This window comes from Muscardinus avellanarius (assembly GCF_963383645.1).
Source record: "Muscardinus avellanarius genome assembly, chromosome: 2".
Lineage (NCBI taxonomy): Eukaryota > Metazoa > Chordata > Mammalia > Rodentia > Gliridae > Muscardinus > Muscardinus avellanarius.
This window is the reverse complement of record NC_137787.1, coordinates 27,422,629-27,443,921: the sequence shown is the minus strand read 5'-3', so window position 1 is coordinate 27,443,921 and position 21,293 is coordinate 27,422,629. Positions and strand designations below refer to the sequence as shown.

The 21,293-nt window shown below is 35.5% G+C and overlaps 1 protein-coding gene across 2 annotated transcripts in view; it reads right to left on the bottom strand.

Annotated features, from left to right (window-relative positions):
• The window catches only part of ERBB4 (erb-b2 receptor tyrosine kinase 4), a gene marked incomplete at both ends in the record, with an annotated part of 1,174,461 nt that overhangs the window by 50,650 nt on the left and 1,102,518 nt on the right, over positions 1 to 21,293 (bottom strand). For both annotated transcript variants that reach the window (XM_080689981.1, XM_080689982.1), the window contains one exon: positions 657 to 812. In XM_080689981.1, the coding sequence (XP_080546107.1) occupies positions 657 to 812 (156 nt within the window). The remainder of the gene's footprint in view (positions 1 to 656; positions 813 to 21,293) is intronic.

Here is a 21,293-nt window from a genome sequence, read left to right as displayed (position 1 = left end):
GAGGGAGGAGAGTCTGAGAAGGTGACTGAGGGGCTGAGACTGGAGATTCAGAAAAAGTAGATGAGGAAATAGCTCTTCTCAGCCCTCTGAAGTTTGTATTCTAGTGGAGAATCAGATAACAAATGATTCCATATATTAAAATAGCTAAAAAAAAAACCCTGCAAAACCCAGAACCAGATCATTGTAATCCAGAATATCTGGTATAAACAGAATAGAATTTAACTAGAGGGATCAACCTTCAAATGGAATATGATTCTTAGTAGTAGTCAAACATCTTTCTTATCCATGAGAAGTTGTGTTTCTTTGTGGGACTCAATTCTATGCTTTTAGGATCAATGGGACAATTTTCTATGGTCTTACATTAACATTTAATTTCATAGTTTTGAAAGATTTACCCAATGGATATTAGTAGACCAAATATGATGACTACTCATGTACAGATACGCATCACTTTATTTTAACTACTTTTGAAAAAAATGGCATCTGGATAGATACTATATTTTATTGACCCCGAGTAGGAGAAATGACAAATGGTAGGACTGGGATTTAATAAGGTCCTACACCTCTAGCTCATTGGTTTCTCCCTAAGAATGTAAGGTGGTGAAAAGATATCATATTACATTTTGGGGCACTACTGTTCTCAAGAAGAGACCCACCTTTCCTCCATCAGCATTATATTCTTTTTCATCTCCTTCCAAGAGTCTGGCTAATCCAAAATCTGTGATTTTCACATGGTTTGGGGATTTCACTAAGACATTACGAGCTGCCAAATCCCGATGAACAAGCCTTCTTTCTTCCAGGTACATCATTCCCTGAAAAACATCAAGATACACAAAGAGAATCAGTTAATGCCTAGGGTTTTTCCATATTCTGAGAAGAAATCACAGTATTGAGTTGAAAGTGTATCATGTCTTTAAATGAAGTCAGAATCCACTAATATTTTCAAAATTAGAGAAAAGTGGGGCTAGGGACAAGGGTTAACTAAAGACAGATTTTGGTCTTTCCTCCTGAAGTCCTCTAAAGAAGACTGAATTACCTGCATGTAAACTGAATATAAGATTATTTTTCAGCTGGACATACTGGTGCATGCCTGTAATCACACTACTTGGGTGGCTGAGACAGGAGGATCTTAGTTTTGGGACCAGCCTCAGCAACTTAGCAAGGCCCTCAGAAATTTAATGAAAGCCTGTTTCAACATAAAAAGTAAAGAAAAAAAAAAGCTGGGAATGTAGCCTGGAGCTAGCCTACATGGTACCCCCCCAAAAAATAGATTATTTTTATTTAGACTTGAAGAATCTTTTTGCAAACACTTCCTCGCTGAGGTATGCAAGTATCTTATAGATAAACTAACATATATTTGGAATAACCCACATATTCCATATCATTTTTCTCATAATCTCTGCTTAATGTTATATCCTCCCTATACTCTCACTCAAAACAAATGAATACATTTACCTATAATTTTTAGAAATACTTCATTTGAGGTTAAATGGTGCCAAAATCACCATCATAGATTCTATCAAGGCTGGAGAATTACATTATTTTATTAATTGTGCACAGAATAAAGTATACTTTAGGGGCATTAAAAGGCTATAAGCTTTTAAAAGGCCCAACAAGTGAAATTACATAGTTCATAACAACCCACAAATTAGCTTTTAATATGTTATCTTTGTAAACCATATAAGAAAGTTAAAAATAAAAATTTATTGCTGATTGCTAACAAGAACTGTAACTACTTTCTCTAATAATACACACATATACAATGTACAACATACTTTAAAAATATACGTTTAAAAAATAATGATCCATACAATTAATTATTAGTTTGTTAATTGTACTTCAGTGGTGGGAGGACTAAGTGTTGTTAAACACTATTCTTAATTAAAATGTTCATGTGAAACCAAGGCAATAAATTAAGAGGTTATGATGATATTAGACTGAACATATCTTTATTGAATAATTAGAGAAAATTTTATGTTAGCAGTTAAAAATCATTCACAAAGACATCAGAATTATCATAAAAGGGTTGAAGCATACTCTCATGCCAATTGCAAATCAATGGTGTTGGCAGTGAACATTACAACTGCAGGCTCTGAGGATTAATGGTTTCTGATATCAAAACAAAAGCTGTGGAAAACAGACACATAAATCATATAGGTCAAAACATTATGAACCCTATACCCGGTGTAGTGGAGAGAAGATTACTTCAACCAGCATCACGAGCCAAACTCCATATAAATGCCCATTAAACACAACTGGTGGAGACAACACCTGCTATGGTCCAATCAGTCAGCAGTTAGGTGACACCATATGTATTAGTGTTTTCTGTAATCAACTCAACAATGGTATTTATGGCATTTGTGCCCTCTTGCCTAAGTAGTGTTTCCTGTTTTAGCACACCGAATTAGGAAATTCCTAAGTAATCTGAGAATATATAGCCCTTGTATGACTTAAAGAATAAAAAAAAATAAACCTATTGCTTTGGTGATAAAATATTTTTCCACTGTACTGGAGACTGAACCCAGGGTCATTCTACCTCTTACCTACACCCCCAGCTTTATTTTTTATTCTTTATTTTGAAATGGGGTCTCACTAGGTTGTAGAAGGCCTCATGAAGTAGCTGAGGCTGGCCATGAACCTGTGATCCTCCTGTCTCAGCCTCACAAGTACCAGGATTACAGGAATATGTCACCATATCCAGCTTGGAGACATATTTTTTGTGTCTCCCCAAATAACCTTGACCCTTTAAGATATTCACAAGACAGTTATCATTCTCTTTCTTACCACCTACATATCCAAATACAGAAAGTATATGTTAAGAAGTTAATATAAAGATACACACATGTCTATAACACATACTATATTTTGTACACTGCTAGACACTGGGAAACAACAAAAGTCAGGCAAGATTTGAGTGTTAAAGAAGGACGGAAGCTCATCAATTAATTTTGTGGATATGAAGTAAAAACTCAAATAGATTGGTGTGATGCATAAAAGACATTTAAGGAGAGCTGTATTCTGAGGCCTTTTTGTAGGATAGCACTGCAAGTATGCTTGGGAGGACACACGTCAGAGGTACCCAGGCCTAAGAATGGCTGGAAGAGAAAATTGCAAGCAGAGAAAACAAGTATGGGGGCATCAGTAATATGTGCACTTGGACAAATATATATATATATATATTCTATTTATAAATATAAATATAGACTATATCTTTATATTTCTGAAACATAATGGAGGAAGCAGGGGTGTTGGTAAATAATGGGACAAAAAATAAATAAGAAGATGCCAGATTCAAGAAGTGTGCCTTACTTGTCATGGGAGGGAATTTGGACTTTTGTATTATGTAGTATAGGATGTGGTAAAGAAGAATTCGTTTTAAAACATGAGTGACCTGCTCAGCACAGTAGCATATACCTGTAATGTCAGTAGTTGGGAGGCTGAGTTAGGAGGGTCACAGGCTCAAGGCCAGCTTCAGCAACTTTTTGAGACCCTCTTCAACTTAGCCAGATCCTGTTGAAAAAAAAAAAAAAAAGGGCTGATGCTTAATTTGGAAGTAAGCAACTCTGGGTTCAATCCTCAGTAGCAATAAAGGAAAAATGGGAGAGTGCCCAAATTTTCACTGGTCTCTTGGAAACACCACTCTGGTGCCAGCACAGAGAATGGGTTAGACACAAATGTAGCTGAAGGCAGAATCACTGCCACAATCGAGGAAGATGATTAGAGTGTAAAATAAAGGCTGAAAACTGGCAGTACATGAGCTATGTAGCCTTTATTTTTTAACCTTTTTAGTCTAGTCCCCACACTTGGCATCAGGCAATCTTTATCTTTAATTGAGCCCCAACTGAACCCTGTTAGGATATCTGGGCTTCAGTGTCCCAAGACCCCGCGACTTGCAAGTGCATCTCAGAAATTCTTCTTATATCACTTATAATATTCCTCTGGCTCATACATGCAAGAGTGTCTGATATTTTCTAAACTAGGCTACAGAGAATATTACAGGTATATTTGTAAACTAAAATGATCATCCTTGGTCATTACTTGAATAATGAAGAATAGTCCATTGAGAATGATTCTGGTTTTTTTTTTTTTTTTACTTTTGTAATTTTAGTGGGTCATGATTCCTTGAACTAAATGACATTCTAGTGGAAATATAATTTTCATATTAGTTAAACATGGACAGGAATATTAATATATACTTTACGAACAGAGAACTAACATTCACTGAGAAACTTCAGACAGAAATTTTCTGAATGTTTGTGTCCCTTCCAAATTCATATTCCAAATTTAATTTTCCAAGATGATGGTATTAAGAGAGAAGGTCTTTAAGAAACCACCAGGTCATGAGGGCAGGGTTCTCAAGAATGGTCTGAGTGCCCTTATAAAGTGACCTTAGGGAGATCCTAGGCTCCTTCAGCCAAGTCATGGTGGCTATGAACAATCAAGAAGCAGGTCCTCACTAGACACCAAATTTGCTGACACCTTGACCTTTGTCTTGCCAATCTCTAACACTAGAAGGAATACTTCTCTATTGTTCATAAATCACCCAGTTTATGGTATTTTGTTAGAATAGCCCAAACAAAAATGTTCCAATGGCACATTCCACAATACATTTCTAAAATTTGTAAAGGCTCCTTGATATTCCATAGGGGAAGCCTCAGTAGGGGATAGACTAACTTGAACCTTAATATATTTATCCAGAAAAATAACTTTCCTCCTAATAATGAGAATTTGATTTAAAAAAAAAAACAGTCTTCCTCCATCCACCTGACCATTATCAATGGCAATAGAAAGAGAAATGTATCATTACTAAACAATCAAATACATCTGTACAGTTAGTTGCCTTACACCTATGACCCATCATTGCACAGATGCATCGTTTCAAATCATTAATTATGACTGCCACCTTTGTCCTACTTTCACACCTGAATTTATGTGTTGAATTGTCTTTGGATTGCTCAAAAAGGTTTTTCCACAACACAGTCATTAAGAGAGAATTTTCTTTCTGGAGGATCTCATTATAGTCATATTTTCTGCTAGATTTCTTCAAAATAAAATCACTCTCCAAATTAAAGGAGGCAGATAATTATTAGTAGTAGCCATGACAAAAATAAACTGAGGTCCCTGGAAGTTTGAAGATGAATCCAGAAAGATCATTTGTTATGATAGAGAGACGCCATACTGGTTGGAGAAGAAACTTCATTCTCTGCCCTGTTAGTAACTTTCATGACCCTGCCATGCCAGCTCAGGGAGGGAACATGATGGGCATGCTGACACCAAGGTTAACCTTGACCCAGCATTAGGAAAGCAGCAATCTCTAATGACATAATTCTACATTTGGCTAGTTACAGTAATCCTAGAGACTGTTTTCCTTCCATCTCAAGTTTGAGAAAGCCAAGACTGAGAGGTCAAGTTACTTTTTCCACGCTATAGCTAATGTGTGATAGAAGGGGTATTTGACCCATTACTGTAAAACTCTAAGGCCCATTAGGCCATTTAAGTCTATTCCCTCTCTAAATGAGTCACAGGGTCATGCAGGCATGGAGAAATTAATGTACACAATGAAGTTAGATAACTTTAAAATTCTGTGTGTGTGTGTGTGTGTGTGTGTGTGTGTGTGTGTGTGTGTTTGTGTGTGTGTTACAGCAGATTGAACCCAGGAGCATCTACTTCTCCCAGCTCTAGTTTATTTTTTTAATTTTGAAACAAGGTTTCACTAATTTGTGGAGGGCCTCACTAAATTCTGAGGCTGGATGTGAACCTCCTGTCTCAGCCTCTCGAGTACTGAAATAAGAGGCATACACCACCATGCCCAGCTATAAGGCATCCATATATTTTTCAAGAAAAGTATTATGTGATATTTCTGTAAATTTCAGGGTATAATTCATTTGATTGATTTCTAAAAATTTTGTATTTTACATTCAGTATGTTATAGAACTATTTGAAATTTATCAGGGAGTTTAATTGGGCAAGTTTGAGACTTTGTTCTCACTATGGTCATGGGTTTGCAGAATGGTGTAGTGGGAACAAGGCAGAGTCTAGAATTAACTGCCTGGTTCAAACACCAGCTCAGCCATATCCTAGTTGTGTCAAGTTACTTAACCTCTGGCACTTCTTCATCTCTAAAAGGACACAATATTTCCTACCACACAGGTTGGTTGTATATAAGTTAGTGTATATAAAGATTAAATAAGTTTTTATATATATTATATATATATATATATATAGCACTTATATAGTAACTTGCCTATAGTAAGAACAGAATATACAAAATATTTATTATTATTATTATTATTATTATTATCATCATCATTATTTCGTGGTACCTGGAAACCCTTCTACCTTCGGGTTACACTCCCAGACCTATTTTTATATTTTTATTTGGAAACAGGGTCTCTCAAACCAGTGAGTCTGGCTTTGAACCTGCGCGATCCTCCTGTCTCCGCCCCCCAAGCGCAGGGATTACAAGCGTGCACCACCACGCCTGGCTTTTTAATGATTATTTCACAGATAAATATCAAAATCTTGGAGTGGACAAGAGTTACCTTTATAAAGTTGAATTACTTATTTCAAAAAATGTGTGAACTTCAGTTAATATATTGCTGTGAGTTTTCAATAAATACTTGATACATACACCCATTAGCTGGCCACCATGATTAATGTGTGAATACAAATTTCAGAATTGTTACTGTTTAAAGTCTCATTTGAATAAGTGTTCACCCAAGAAGGCTGTTATATAAGGAGAAAGAACAATTAGGAAGTATATTAAAGATTTGATTCCTCATTAAATATATCACAGATTTCAGAAATTTGCTGATATATCTAAAAGTATTTAATGCTGCGTAATGTTTTCCACATGTTAATAAATTAGTATGTTTTCTGCATCAAAATGTCTACCATTTTATCACAAAGCACGGGGGACTTTTTAATAGACTTGTTTTAGGAGCATTTTGTCTACTTCATAATCCAAGTGCTATAGTTCTGATTTTATTCAAATTGTTCAGAATTTAGTTACCCAAGCTGTTGATAATTTCATACTAGGGATAGACCTCACTAGTAAAGCACTTGCCTAGCATGCCTAAGGCCTTAGGTTCAATCATCAGTATCAGGAAAAGAAAGAAAAAGAAAAGATAATTTCTCTGTATTTCTATCTTCTCTTATATGCTGCAGTAAGCCTTAAAAATGATTATTTATTTTGTGTTTTGTTTGCACTTCTTAAAGCATGCATCACAGATAATACTAAGTAGCTAGAAAAAGTCAAATTTACTCTTGGTTTAAAAAATGCACTTTGATACAAAAATCCAAGGCAATTTTTATTAAAATCTAATTTAAAGTTTTAATCTAGAAACATAATCAGTTTATAGGAACTCTCTGTAAGAAAAAATACAGTGAATTACTTAATTTTAAAATATCAATATAGAAGAACATCTAGAAATTACCTTCTTTTAAGCTTTTGGTATTTGTGTCACAGCTATCTAGCTTAAAAAAAACATGATTATTATGTTTTCATTCAATGTGAAAATATATTCTTCCCAGCTTCAGGAAGCTAAGAGAAGTCAAGAGAAACTGAACCATTTCTGACAATAAATATTTGCTTCTCACATATTGGCCATGCGACAATTTTATCAAATACATGTGTGCAGAAAAACATTTCAAGCTAAGGTTGGCTCTCACAGGCATTAATCTCTGGAATTAGCAAGAGTATAGTTTTACTTTTCCTGTTTTAATTCTAATAACCTGAAGCTTTCTTAATATCAGGAAGCTTCTGGAAAATCTAGCTTCAAATGAAAATCTCTTCCTATCTTCTACCTTTATTTCTAAAAGTAATTTTTTTTTTTTTGGTGTGTGTGTGTGTGTGTGTGTGTGTGTGTGTGTGTGTGTGTGTGTGTGGTACTGGGGCTCCTGGAAGCCCTTCTACCTCCAGGCTACACTCCCAGACCTATTTTATACTTTTTAAAAATTTTATTTGGAAACAGAGTCTCTTAAGCCAGCACGGCTGGCTTCCAACCTGCCTGATCCTCCGGTCTCCGCCTCCCCAGAGCGGGGATTACAAGAGTGCGCCATCACGCCCATCTTCGAAAAGTAATTCTTTTGGTGAGAAAAAAAAATGTTCAACTGTAATACATATTACTGTTAGGACTAATTATACGAGCATGTTTAAGGGAAGAGAAAGATCTTTTTGGATGAAGTCACTCATTTTATCCAAATCATGCATGCAGGGAAACTAAGGGGGCTTTGTGATCCAATCAATTGAGAAGTCTTTCAACCAGCAGCATTCATGACAGGATAGAAAACAGCAAGTACTGAGTGGTGTGAGGCAGAGCAGTCCTGGACAAACTACTAACTAAGTCGATGACCATAGACACTCACGTCACCTTTGCTATAGAAGTGGCAGATTGGTTAGCCCTAGCTTGAAATTTTTATTCCATGATAGATGGAACTGCAAAATATATCTAGCTGAAATATTGAATTGTGAGCCAATGATAGGCACAGAGACACTAAAGAGGTAGAGTTTCTATCTCTCCTCAAGTGTTCAGTGAGAGCCTTGAATAGGTTTCCATAAAAATAGCTTTTTCTAAGTTTAAAATATCAGATTCCAGAAATAAACCCTGACTACTTATTAGGTGAGCGACCTGGTCAATTTACATGGCATTTGTATATTTTATTTTCTTTACCAGTTGAACGGTAAATTAATCATCATCATCATCATCATCATCATCATCATCATCATCGTCATCCTAATATCTACCTTGAGGATGGTCTTACATATCCAATGGCTTAACATGTGTAAAAATCTAGAATACTCTTAGATGTATTTATGAGGTAAATAAAATACCTCAATTACATTCTTTTTATTAAAATATGTGATCACTATAAGAGAAAAAAAGGGCAGCCAATAGAAATACATGTTGGTTTTTTATTATCATTTTTATTTTTATTTATTTTATCTTTATGTGTACATTATAATCTTATATCATAATGTAGTTCACAGTAGTAGTGATATTCATGCACTCAGCATTTGGTGGGCTTTCCCGCAGCTGCCTCCCCATTCCCTCTACCCAGTCAGGGTAGTTATTGATACTGACATTGGTATTCTCACATATGTACATATGTCTACATGAGTGTTTCATTCACTGAGTCTCCCTCTCTCCCTTTTCCATACCTATTTGTTATTCGACAGTGAAGGGTAGTAACATCTGTTTCTCATTCTATTTGTCCTTGAATATTCTTCATATCATTCTGGATGAGGAAAGGCAGATTTGTATGACTGTTTTGCCTTGGCATGATGCTAATACTCGCAGTAAAGTTTCCCACTTCCGATTGCAGCTATCATCCTCAAGAGACTTGGTAAGGTTGAGATCTCAAAAAATTTTAGAATATTGAAAACAACCTGTTTTCTCATGAAAATAAAATATAATGAAAAAAACATTTTTGCTACTTGAAATATACTTTTAGAAAACAGTCCTAATAACATAGCTGCATGTATATGCATGTGTACTTTCATGGAATAAGAGCTGTGGGTGCTCCCTGGAAACCTCTGCTGGGTCCAGGTAATCGACCTTTAGCTGGTCTTAGTGGCTTTTTAGCTCATTGGCTTCAGGGTACTGACAAGTCAACCCAACCACAAAGGGAGCTGCTGTGCTTGAATTTTCTCTTTTAAGAAGCAATGCACATCCAGTGATTGGTTGATGTATATCTACAAAGACCATATAGCTCTTTGGATGAAAATGAAAATTGTTTTGCTTCCTGGTTCTCCATGGTGTTGGATGAGAAGGTAATTTCACCACAGATCAAGATTTTCCTCTGTCCAGTACTGTTTATCTCAGTGCTTAATCAATGCTGCTCCTGAGAACAATGGGCAAAATATTTTCTGTACACAAAACCAACTTGGAGTCTGTGTTCTGGGTGCCACGTGTATGACTTTACCAACTTTGTTCTTTGAGGATCATGCACAGACAGAAATTTGTAGCTAATCATGCTCTATAATTTATGGTTATTATACCCTGACAGTCTCCTTAACTTTTGTTACTCTACCCTTCATAAGTATCCACAATAGTCTTTTTAATCCATATCCTTTCAGTTTGTTACCCATGTATTTATTTAGTCTTAGCTATATTTTAAAAAGTAATATTTTGCCGGACATGGTGGCTCACACTTGTAATTCCAGCATTTGGGAGGCTGAGGCAGGAAGATCGCGGACAGCCTCAGTTACTTAGTGAGGCCCGTGGCAACTCAGTGAGACCATGTTTCAAAATAAAGAATAAAAAATAGGGCTGGGGGTGTAGCTTGGAGGTAAATACCCCTGGGTTCCATCCTCAGTACCCCAAAATAAAAAGTGGTATTTTATGTTGTCTTAATACATGAATAAATACGTATATCATGGTGTCATGCCATATTCATTATGATTTTAAGATTCAAACATTGTTATAAGTAATCTAGTTTATTGCATTTCATTATATAAACTCATAGATATATTAGTAAATATAACACATACACTGTCAATTTATTGTCCATTCTTTTACTGGTCGACACCAAATTTCCCATCATTTCTCTAAACAAACAAAAAAAACCCCACAAAATAATATATTTGCACTGGTATAACTTTGCTTAAGAATACATCCTGCTAGTCAGTGCTTATTTTAGTGTAAGAAATTCTGGAGAAGTAATAATGGTAATAGTCACTTTGGAAGACCAACTTTGAGGAGGTTATAATTAATTGAGAAGACTGAAATAACATGGGGAAAATAACATAATTATTTATTTTTCTATCATGTTTACTTATAAATAAAAAACACAACATGTGTTAAGCACCTATTCTGAAAGGGACTTTTCTAAATTTTTTTTTTTTTACATAGAAACAAACAAGAATAATTGAGGATGAGGCAACTGATACTTAGGTAAAATAACTTGCTTCTGACAGAGACTAGTATCCAGAAAATATAAAGAACTCAAAAATATTAAAGCTGGGCATGGTGGTGCATGCTTGTAATCCCTGCATTCAGGAGGCTAGGACTGGAGGATCACAGTTCATGGACAGCCTTAGCTACTTACTGAGGCCCTCAGCAATTTAGTGAGACTCTGTTTCAAAATAAAGAATGAAAAATAGGGCAGGGGTTGTAGCTTGGAGATCAATGCCCCTGGAACATCTCCAGACCCATAAAAAAAAACAAAACAAAACAAAAAAACTTTACATCTAAAATAATAAGAACCCAATAAATTAGTGGGCAATTGAAGTAAATAGGCACTTCTCACAAGAAGAAATACAAATGTTTAACAAATGTATGAAAAAAAAAAGTTCAACATTCTTAGAACTCAGGGAAATGCAAATAAAAACTACACTGAGATTCCATCTCACTCCTTTTAGAATGACAACTGAGAATACAAATAATAATAAATACCAGCAATTATGTGGGAAAAAGAAACTTGTACACTGATGATGGAAAAGCAAATTAGTGAAACTACTCTGGAGATCAGTATGGAGGTTCCTCAAAAGACTAGGAATGACCCAGCTATAAATTCCATTATCTTTCCAAAAGAATTTAAGTCTCAATACTACAGTGATTCACGTAACATGTTGTCTATAGGAGCATAACTCACAATAGCCAAGTTTGGAACCACACTAGACGTCTGTCAACAGTGGGATGCTTAAGAAAATGGTGGTATATACACAAAAGTTTTACTCAGCCATAAAAAGAGAACAAAATTGTGTCATTTGCGGGAAAATGAATGGAACTATAGAAGCTCACGCTAAGTGAGATAAACCAGACTAGAGAATCAAGGACTATATGTTTTCTCTCATATGTGAAAGCTAGAGAGAGCTCATGAAAAATTAGGAGACCAGTAGAGTAATGAAAGGGAATCAGGGTAGGGAGGGGGGAAGATATTCGGAAGAACAGGCCAAATAATGTTATGTGCATATTTGAATGTATCACTATGCATCTCATTATAACACATAAGGAAGGAAGATGGGAGAGAAAAGGGAGGTATGAGAAAGGAAACAGACCAAATGATATTGCACACATATATGAGTATATCACTATAATTTTATCATTTACGACGGCAATGCACCACTCATAATAAAAATACACCATTAAAATTACTTTAGTGATGACAAAAGCATAGTATGGTAGGTGCACAAGCCAGTAAGCAGCTTAGTCACTTATTATCATCACTGAATATTGTGCGTTGTACATGATTTATGTGCTATAATTTTATATGAGTTGTAGTTTAGTGGGTTTGTTTGCATCGGCTTCACCACAAACACACGAGCAGTGTGTTGCCCTACGATGTCGTCACAAGACGTGGCTGTGTTTGTTGTATTTGTGAATTTGACTATGTATCTTCAGTTTGAAAATTACCTGGTTTTGAAATGGCATTTAACACATATTTATTGTTGGATTAAATGAAGCATACAATCAAAATTTTCTAACCCCGTCTGGCAATGGCAACCTATCTATGTGCTGTAGATAGAGCAGTCTTAGAGTCTGCAACATTGTGATGGGATGGAGGAACACAAACCCTGCAGCTTCAGGCCAGCCCCTAGACCTTAATATTAAAGGACCTGGCCGGCCGGGGGTGGGAGAGGAGTAGCAAATGGTGTCATTTACAGATTCTCCAGGCTGGCAGAGATTAGATGATTTTTCTTCTTGTTCCCTTCATTATCTTCAGAAATTTTAGTGTTCTTTACAAGCTTTTGGAAAGTTCTATGGAGGAACAACCTCTTTGGGACTCAAGAAAACCACTTCAAGAAGCCCCCCCCAAAAAAAAATCAATCAATCAATAAAGAAAAACAAAAATAACATATATATATAGTGCATATATATTTAAGTTATACATACATATATGTAAATGTGTATATATACATATATAGAGAGAGAAAGAGGAGAAAGAGAGAGGGAGAAAGAGAAAGAGAGAGACAGACAGACAGAGAGAGAGAGACAAAGAGAGAGAGAGACAAAGAGAGAGAGAGAGAAAGAGAGAGAGAGAGAGAGAGAGAGAGAGAGAGAGAGAGAGAGAGAGAGAGGAAAAAGGGAAAAGTCATAGTGTGAGAAGTCTCTACATCTCAATTAAATGATGGTGAGTAAACATCTGATCTGCCTGGACCAAGCGCACCCCACGAGGTGCCAGTTCCCCAGCAGCTGACCTCCAGCCCAGGTGACTGCAGCCGGAGGAGTATGGTGTGCAGCTTCACACTTGTACACTCTCGCGGGGGAGGAGTACTTTAAATGGATTGCTTCTGCTCTTTCGGCAGCCAATCAATAAAGATGTGAATTGCAATGAGAAAGGAGATATTTGTGGGCTGTCATAGTTATCCTCTGTGTCTCTTTAGAAATTAATTAAAAATCAATGAAGTGTGCAACCTATTAATACAGCAACCTCTAGATTAACCGATAGAAGCAGAACCTTTCTCTAGCATACATCTGGTGCAAATAAACTCAAAGACTTTAGAGAGGAGGTTGAATATCTGACACCTTAGTTGTAATTGAGCAAAAATTGATCATGCCTAATGTTTTGTGATTTCACAGAGGTGCATGCAACTGGTCAAAACCCATAAAGTTCAGGGATGGGGATATATACACATACATTTTTCTTGTTATGCCCATTATATAAAATTTTACAAGGTATCTTTATGTGGTGAACTTTCTGCCATCATGTAGAACTAAAAACCATTCAATAACTATTTTCTTAATGTTGGTTTATTTATTTATGAGTACAGGCAGTTGAGTTTATTTATAACTGCTGATTGTTTTATCTTCTCACAAAAATGTAAAATTCATAGAATATTAAAGGCTCCTCTGTGATTTAAGCCAATTTAATGTTCAGATAAGAAGTTGTCACATGTCTCAGTTCAGTTGTGTCTCTCTCTCGTTTGTATATCCATGGGCCTAGCTCACACATGGAAATGATTACCCAGCAGAGCATACAGTGGCATACACATGTACTTCCTTCTTCAAGTCACCACACACTTCCCAACTGCCTGCTTTCACCCACGTTTCTTTTGCTCAGATTTTCTACTCCTTAAAATCCTCAGTAGGATTCAAACCACAGCTTCCAGTTTCAATCTTGAATCCTTCCAGTCATCCTAGAAGGCCATTTATGTGCTCTTCTTTGTTTCAGCATTTGCAGGCTGCACAGGATGGAGTTCTAAAGCTTTTTCTCTAGTCCCTGAATAAAATAAAAACAGACTCTTGCCCTCGTTTTCTAGTTTAACATTACCATGGGAGGATCAGGTACCATTATGCAGCTTAAGTTGCCAGTAGTCTGACTTTCATTACTTAAACTGTCAAGTTATCAGCTGAGGATTTGATGTTTTCACAGGCTGGAGACATTTACTACATATAGTATCATAGCACTAATATAGATCTCACTGGCCATTAATTAAATCTGCTTGCAGAACACCGCTACCTCTTTGGCTCTTACATGTTTTTATTTTTTTTTCCTAGAAGTTTCTGGGATTTCCAAAAATGAGTCTCACAGATGTTCATGTATACTCTTTTGGTTTTCTCAGGATTCTTTCCTCATGTCAGCAGCCATTAAACCTACAGCTGGAGCTGGAAAATTTGACATCTTTTCCTGGGCTGCTGTCTCTTCATATTGTAGAAGCTGATGCTTATGGTATTTCAAAACAGTGAAAGATGTCTTTCAGTTCTTCCCACCAGATCAGAGTCCTGCTGTCTTCAACAAGGCCTCAGTGGAGTGCTCTGCCTGCTTCTGAACTTTGTGCTAACTTTTGCCCCCAGATGCATTAATAGGAATTCTTGAGATTTTTAGTGACAAACAGTTCCCTTAAAAAGCAACTTCTCCATCAACTCTAACCCCAGATATCAAAAAGGCACACATCTAGTCCAAGACATAGGAATGGGAGATTGTCACATCCCTCTTTGGGTAATTCCCTTTTCAACCCCATGCACTGGCTGTCATTTTCTCACGCTTTTATTCTCTAACATACATTCATGCATGCACATGTGCCAGTGGAGCACAGGCCTTCACCAACTCTTCTCCCATAGAGCTAGAAAAGTCTTCAAGCGACTGGACTCAATGTGCTACTCTGGCTTCGTATCTCAGAAATCCTTCCTGGAGCTCTATGGACAAAGCAAGCTGGGAGGTTTCCTCTAGGCTCTTTTGTGTGTGCATTGTTTCCTTAACCTGGGACACCTCCTCCCGGTACATTACTACATTCTTCCCACTCTGCTACAGACAGAGGCATGGTTGAACCTAAGTTTCCCTTAGATCACAAATCAGATGTCTCTTCCTCCACAAAGTCTTCCTCCTTTCCAATGTAGATTGAGTCACTCTATCATCTGACATAATAATGTACATCTATCTATTTATCCACCCATCCATCTTAAATTGATATATATATATATAATATATATATTATATGTACATATATATTATATATTATATATACATATATATATATTATATATATTTTTTTTTTAATTCCAGAGAGAGAGAGAGAGAGAGAGAGAGCATATATTATGTTATATAGCATAATATCTAACACTAGCTCTCAGACAAGGTATAGCAAAAGCTCAAATATATCTGAATGCCAATTGAGTATATATATATATATATATATATATATATATATATATAGAGAGAGAGAGAGAGAGAGAGAGAGATAAATATCTTTATATACTTATATATAGATACATAGATGGATATCTATCTATCTATCTATCTAAGCCCTGATATTTTCAAGCGTTATTTTAAAATAACTTCCTGGCGTGTGGCTAAATTGAGGTTATTTAATAAAGTAGAATGAACACAGGCTTATAATTATAAAGTAGGCTGTATCTGCTATGCGTCAACTTTAGAAATGTTATATAGCATACTATCTAACACTAGCTCTCAGACAAGGTGTAGCAAAAGCTCAAATATATCTGAATGCCAATTGGACATTCATATACTGTCTTGACTCATTTGTCAAAATATTTTTAAGAGAATTAAACACTAGAGTGGCCATTTTTGTCCTCATTTGCTCAAATCCTAAAAACTAAAGATTTTAATCTGACTGTCCTTTATTGTTTTACTTCAGATCCTTTCGAACTTTAAACTGCCAGAAGCTGAGAATGGTGTTCTGGTGCAAGGACATAACTCAACTTGATCCTCTTCACTTTTACCAATTTCATCACATTTTGGACAGTCAATAAATAGTAGAAGATTGATTGATTTACTCCTTTCTCTTCTCCATCTATTTATTCCTTTTCCTTCTATTGCTTTTGAATCACCAGGTTAAGAGAGAAGGAACTCCCAGCAATAATAAATATACTCACAGACATAAAGCTTCATAACAATTAAAAGTTTAAAAAGAGGAGAAAGGATAATAAAATTTTAATATTGTTGGTAGTAATTTTGTATCGCGTATTATGATTTTTATTATATTGTTTCATTGCTTTTTTCGGTATTAAACATCTGCTAACTTTCAGACTTACTTGCATGTACGTTGCAAATTACTTACTGAATATTTTTAATTCCAGAAAACTTTTGGGATTTGGAGCTAAACACTATTTTCCTACAAAGGGCTGGAAATAAGGGTGCTGTTCATGAATGATGGCAAAATGGAATTTGAAAACTTCTCTCTTAAAACAGGAAACAAAAGAGACTTCAGATAAATGAGGGCAAAGACCTGTAAAATAGTGAAAGAGGGTTAGGGGAAGGGAAGAAGGGGGGAAAGGAGAATTGCTGAAGGAAGAAGTTAAATTAGTGCTATGTTCATATATGAAGATAGCACTATCAATCTCACTCTTAAGTGTGGGTAGGGAGGGCGGGGTGGGATCCAGAGGGCATCACGGTGCTATGTCCATGTGTGTTTGTATCTCTTTGAACGTCACTATGATGTATAATTATAATGTATCAATAAAAGTAAAACAATAAAAAGGTACCCTCTTCATGGGTTCTCTCTCCAGTTTATTGATTTATGCAGTTAATATCTATTGGGAAGAAGGTTGAAAGCACACATCATAAAAACTATTCCAAAGGGTCATTGTCAGCCTGCCCCTATTTATCTTTGACAATGGAGAGGGAGTGTAGTGCAGTAATGAAGAAGGCTGCTCTAGGACAAGACTCCCCAGACCTCTATACCAGCTCAACCACTCACCATATGCAGCTATCTGAGTGGCCTTAGACATGCTGTTTCTGCTTGCTTGTATTTCCATCTATAAAATAGGTACAATAATAACATCTACCTCATGAGGTCATGCTGAGGATTAAAAAGTTGCTACATGTAAACTTAGAGTGGTGCTTGATCAAAACTATACTCAAGTCGGGCGTGGTGGCACACGCTTGTAATCCCCAAGCTTGGGAGGCAGAGACAGGAGGATCATGCAGGTTCGAAGTCAGCCATGCTGGCTTAGGAGACCCTGTTTCCAAACAAACAAACAAAAAGTATAAAATAGGTCTGGGAGTGTAGCCCGGAGGTAGAAGGGCTTCCAGGAACCCCAGTACCACATACAAAAAAACAAAAAACAAAACTATACTCAAGTGATGTGTGCATGTATTAATGTATCCCTTTGAACCTCACTGTGATGTATAATCACAATGCACCAATGAAGGTACACAAGAAAAAGTAAATTCAACATTGTTAGTTATTATTGCTCTTGTTTTGTGAAAGATCAGCTTCTAAGTAACTTCTAATTTCCTGAGATTTCATAAAACATACTTTCATACTTAAAATCCCACAGAGCATCTTTCAAATGACAACCATATTTCATGGCCTTGCTGTCTTTCCTAAGACAGTTTAATTTTGGCAACTTTACTACCCTTCAGCTTTGTTTTGTGTTTGATGACTTTTATTTCTTTGTGCAATATCTGAGTGACATTTTTAAATTCAAAAGAAATTAAGGTAAAAAATAGAACTGATAAAATTATGCCCATGAATTAATAAAAGGAGAAATAACTAAGGATGATACATCTTTAGCCTCAATAAGACAATCTCTGAATTTAAGCCTAAAGACTATGTATTAATCTGAAGAGTAAAATTTAAATACAAGCTACAAATATTGTACTTGATGTTAAAAGGTAAAGTAAAACTAGATATTATATTACTCTGAAGTTATGCATATTTGAAGCTCATCATACTATGAAGATCTATTGTTAACCATTAATTGTTTTTTAACTTTTGCTACTTTTAGAAATATATATCTATATGTGAAAACGGGACATCTACTATTTGTATATAGATTAGTATATTCCATTGGGTTATACCCAATGTATAACAATGTATAACAGCTATGTAAAAAGTAGGAGAAAAGATCAAATGTTATCTTCTATTGATCACTTCCCACCTTTTGTGTATACAATACACTTTATGCATATAATTCATCCTTTGTATAGCTGAAAAAGATAAAAGTTTCTTTGTTTATCTTGGCAATATCTATTGAATATCTGGTATGTGCTGGGACTTCTGTTAATTATTTTACATATGATGATGGCACAGTATTTCCTTCAAGCTGCCCATAACTTATCATATAAGACTGCTATACTTTGGATATAGTTTGTCTCCTACAAAACTCAATTAAAATTCAGTCCCCTGTTGAACAACACTGAAAAGTGGTGGGAACTCCAATCAGCAGTTAGTAGTTTGTTAAAGAGGATTAATGCTATTGTTGGGGAACTGGGTAAATTCTCCAAGGAGCGAATGAATCCTCCCTTTTGTGAGACTGGATTAGTTACCACAAGAGTGGTTTTAAGGGAAGACAAAACTACCTTTTAATTTTGTTTCTCCCAAGCATTTCCACTTGCCCTTCCCTTTCGCCACCATGATATGATGCACAGCAAGCCCTTGACAGAGGCTGAGCAGATGCAGGCACCTTGCTCTTGGGTTTCCCAGCCCCTACAACTATATTAGAAAAACTCATAAGAAACTCAGACCCTCAGGCTTTGGAATATTACCGCGAATTTCAAAGTTAGTTCCTTCTCCAAAGGCTTTCTTACTATCCCAGACAAACACAAGAGTCACAAAATATTTCTTCCAACCTAAACATTTTAAAATAAAATAAATTTCTGCAAAATTCTATTTTAAAACTTCATTTAAGCTTATCAAAACTTGAAAATATCCAATTATGATTATACAATTATGATTATACAATTATGATTATACAATGGCCCATAAAGATGTACCTTCTTAAGAGAGGCTCTGTTATCAAATGAACAAGATATTTTTCTTCTTTATTTTTGTTGTGGTGGCTCTGGAAATTGAATCCAGGGGCATTCTATCTTTGAGCTACACCTGCAGCCTGGTTTTATTTCTATATTTTGAAAGAAGGTCTCACTAGGTTGATGAGAGCCTCACTATTTGCTGAGGCTGTCCTTGAACATGTGATCCTCCTGTCTAAGCCTCTCAAGTACTCAGACAGATTACAGGCATGCACCACCACACCCAGCTAAGATATTCTTCTTTATCTGATTTACTTTAACTATTTGATTCCAGCAATTCCTCCTAAATTTTCAGTGGCAAAGGGTGCATAGATACTATTAATTTTTAACTATCATACATTTTAAACAAGGGAGAAGGTTTTCCCTTTATCACCATATATGACACTTGGCTTTAAGTTCCTGCCTATAAAAAAAACTATACACTTTTTATAAGCTACTAAGATATGCGCACAATGAAACAATACACACAAGTCATGGGACTGAACAAATGGATTTAATGAAACCAGTGACCTTGGGTTACAAAAACCTGTAGATTTATTTTGCTATCAGAGTGAATTTATTTGAGTCATAACTTCTATATTCCTTTACAATTATGATCATATTTGGCCAAGTTGCATTACCTTTGTATGACTTTACAGTATTCAATTTCATTTTTAAAACATCTAATGCAAATTTAATACTTTTATCTTTTATGACAAGACTTAGCTCAGTCTGAAATAATCACTGTATTAACATTTTTTACCCATTCAAATAGTTCAATTCATTATTACAAAACAGCAAGCATCCCCAGCCTGTCATTAGTTCCTACTGTTTTAATTACAAGAAAAAATACTCTATGGAAGTCTTTTGTAGAAAATGGCACCGTAAACACAATCTCATACAAAGATATGAACATAAAATAGAGTAATTTTTCTACATCAGTATTCTGGTAGAAGTACCATATTTTCCGGCAAAAAAAAAAAAAAAAAAGGTCTGTTAAAATAGAGTGTTTTTTCCTTGGAATTTAGTCACAATGAGATACTACTTGGAAATACATATTACTTTATACTACTTAGAAACATGTGAAGGCTGAATTCAAGGACAACTTCTTTATAAAATAGTTCTACATCCACTAGGACTCAAACATTTTTTTCACTTCTCTCCAACCACACTTAGTTCCTGTTTCTGCATGTTATGACTGAATAAATGATTTTCAGCAAATGCCAGCTGTTCAAGTCTTAAAATTAAGTGCTACATTAAGACTTACCCATAAACGAAGCACAATTTTTTTTTTTACTTATAGTATTATTTGAGTGTTGAAATTTGAGATTTTACAAAACTGAACATATTATTTAGAATGCATGCTTGGAAGGATATGATTGGGGTTTATTAAAGACGAACTTCACAGATTATTTTGTTAGACTGATTATAATCATTACTAGTTTTAATCTAAAGACTAACAAATCACTAAGGGGAACTCTCCTAATCTTTCAAGCACAAGAAAGTGAATTTAAGTACAAACATTACTTTTGAGACTAATATTGAGCAAAGTATCCGTCCATCCACCTAAAGATCTTCTCAGGATAACTAGGGCAATTGTGTGTATGTACTTCCAATCAGTCCCACCAAAGACACACAAACACACATAGACACACACACACCCAGACATAGAGATGCACGCATACACACACACCTAGAGATAATGTAAGAACAAGTAAAAGTGCAAGGCACATACACACATGGGTGTGAAAGATGAGTTTTGAATGAAGGAATCAACACTGTGTCTTCACACAAATTGGACTTGAATTACATATTGAAGGATCAATGAAGTTGAGATTATTTTTAGTAGTGTTATAAAATGCATAAAAAGTCCATTTACATTTTTAAGATTAAACCCAAGATTAGTCAAGATATTTTTTGTAATAAGAAATAAGTTTGCCAAAATTCTATCTATGCAAATCTCTAATAGATATCTTTTCCTGAGTATGCAAGAGAGATCATTTCACTAAAAGACATTCAATACTAATAATAACTGTAAGACTATATCTTTTCATTTCCTAAGATATATAAAAAATTGGGGGGCAAACTGTAATATTCAAATACACGGCATTTGTTAAGCTTCCCCTCCAAAGTCATCCTTTCCCTTCCCTTCCCTT